Source organism: Etheostoma spectabile, chromosome 15, assembly GCF_008692095.1.
Source record: "Etheostoma spectabile isolate EspeVRDwgs_2016 chromosome 15, UIUC_Espe_1.0, whole genome shotgun sequence".
Lineage (NCBI taxonomy): Eukaryota > Metazoa > Chordata > Actinopteri > Perciformes > Percidae > Etheostoma > Etheostoma spectabile.
In genome coordinates this window covers 6,604,217-6,605,956 of record NC_045747.1, presented here as the reverse complement: position 1 = coordinate 6,605,956, position 1,740 = coordinate 6,604,217, and the positions used below count along the sequence as shown (strand labels likewise).

The 1,740-nt window shown below is 42.0% G+C and overlaps 1 protein-coding gene across 1 annotated transcript in view; it reads right to left on the bottom strand.

Annotated features, from left to right (window-relative positions):
- The window catches only part of LOC116703606 (Na(+)/H(+) exchange regulatory cofactor NHE-RF2), a 33,412-nt gene that overhangs the window by 11,782 nt on the left and 19,890 nt on the right, over positions 1 to 1,740 (bottom strand). Inside the window, exon 3 of the mRNA XM_032538443.1 lies at positions 750 to 977. Coding sequence (XP_032394334.1) covers positions 750 to 977 — 228 coding nt within the window. The remainder of the gene's footprint in view (positions 1 to 749; positions 978 to 1,740) is intronic.

The window sequence follows — 1,740 nt, the reverse complement described above, 5'->3', positions numbered from 1 at the left end:
CCTTCTCATTAGGTCGGAACCCCAAATGCTGCCAAACTACAGAAGTCGTATTCTTCTTCGAGACCAGGTCACTCGGTGCGTAACTCGCCATTTTTCTCTCTCTCTATTTTTCCTCTAAACTGTCACGTGATGACAACCACACATAAGCATTTTTAGGCATTAAATAAATTATCTTTAATATTGAATACTTGTCTCCTATAGAAATAAGTGCATTGCATTTTTTTAATGACGGTATTGAAACTGATACCGTTGCTATTTTTAAGACCCCGCTGTATACTGTATTACCATATTACCGCCCAACTCTATTACCATCTATATTAAATGAGAAGATGTAAGATGTGCATTAAGTTGCAGGAAGTCCAAATAAAAAATAAAGCTGGACTGAAGTGCTTATGAAATTTAAATGAAAACGCTATTGACCAAAATATACCTACCTCCCCTATTTTGCATCCACTTTTGAGATGGCCTGTAAATTAAGGGACAAATACAACTAAAAAAATTCAGATATTTTTTGTATCTGATCAAAGGGCCTAATCTGTTCATATCTGAAAAATCTTTGTTTGTTTACATTCCACATTCATTCACACCAACGGTAATGCAGTCCAAAACAACATAGTAAGCCAAAAGTACAAGAAAGTTGAATGTGTCAACAAAAACTGAACCAGAGGTGGAATTTACTGCAGGACTACTGTATTGGATTGCCTTATACTTTCATACATTGATACTCCATCCAAGCTCCTCTGTCCTACCTCAATGAGCCTGTCTTGTGGCCGTAGCCCGGCGTGGTCTGCAGGTGATCCTGGGTCCAACGAGCGGATGTACTGTCCGGGCCTGGACCGATCACTGTGGAGGTTGAAGCCGTAGCCTGTGTCGGACCGCAGCAGGTGGCACAGACGTGGAACAAGCTCGGGCGGGTCGACTTGGGGCTGTGATTGGGATTGGGGCTGGGTGTGGGCTACAGCCTGAGCAACAGCCTCCTGGAAAAGAGTGAGAAAAGTGTGTACTTGTCTTTTATACAGGTAAACTATATAAAGAATGCAAAGGTTAATCAATTATTTTATGATGACAAAGACATTGTGAAGAAGAAACCACAAGAGCTCAGAGAGATTGGTTTCTATATTGCTTAAAAGCCTATACAAGAGGTTTACATTGTGCAGCATGTGTAGAAAGATTGGGCAATGCATTCTGCTGTCTGCAGGGCATGTGAACACAGCAGGTGAGTCCTCATTTAGCCTGTAGGGTGAATGTTTTATACAAGACCATGTGAGTGAAGTGTCACTTCAAGGTGCACATCATTCTTTGTTGATTACACATTCATTCTGTGCATTCATTTTGTGTCATTCAGTCGTAGCATCCAGTAGATGTCCCATTTTTATTAGAGTGTACTTTATTCTGGAATGAAGCTCTACAGTGTGATCACTGATTTACCACCTACACACCAGGAATAGAATGGGCAATGAGACGGATGATAACTGGCGGCCAGCTCTGAAACCTCAGCTGATATCATCTGTGAGGTAACAGACAGGTAGAGTGGGTGTTGGGTGACCAAATATGAGTCTACATACGGTGCACATATTGTGTGCACAGGACAGATCCGCAATCGTATTACGCAACATGAGAAGTCTATTGTTTTCACTGGATATGTGAAGCTACCATCATGGTCCAGCTTGTGCCTGCTAAAAATACATATGGAGTATGTGGGCAGGGGTGAGAGAGGCAGAGAGAGAGAGAGAGAGAGAG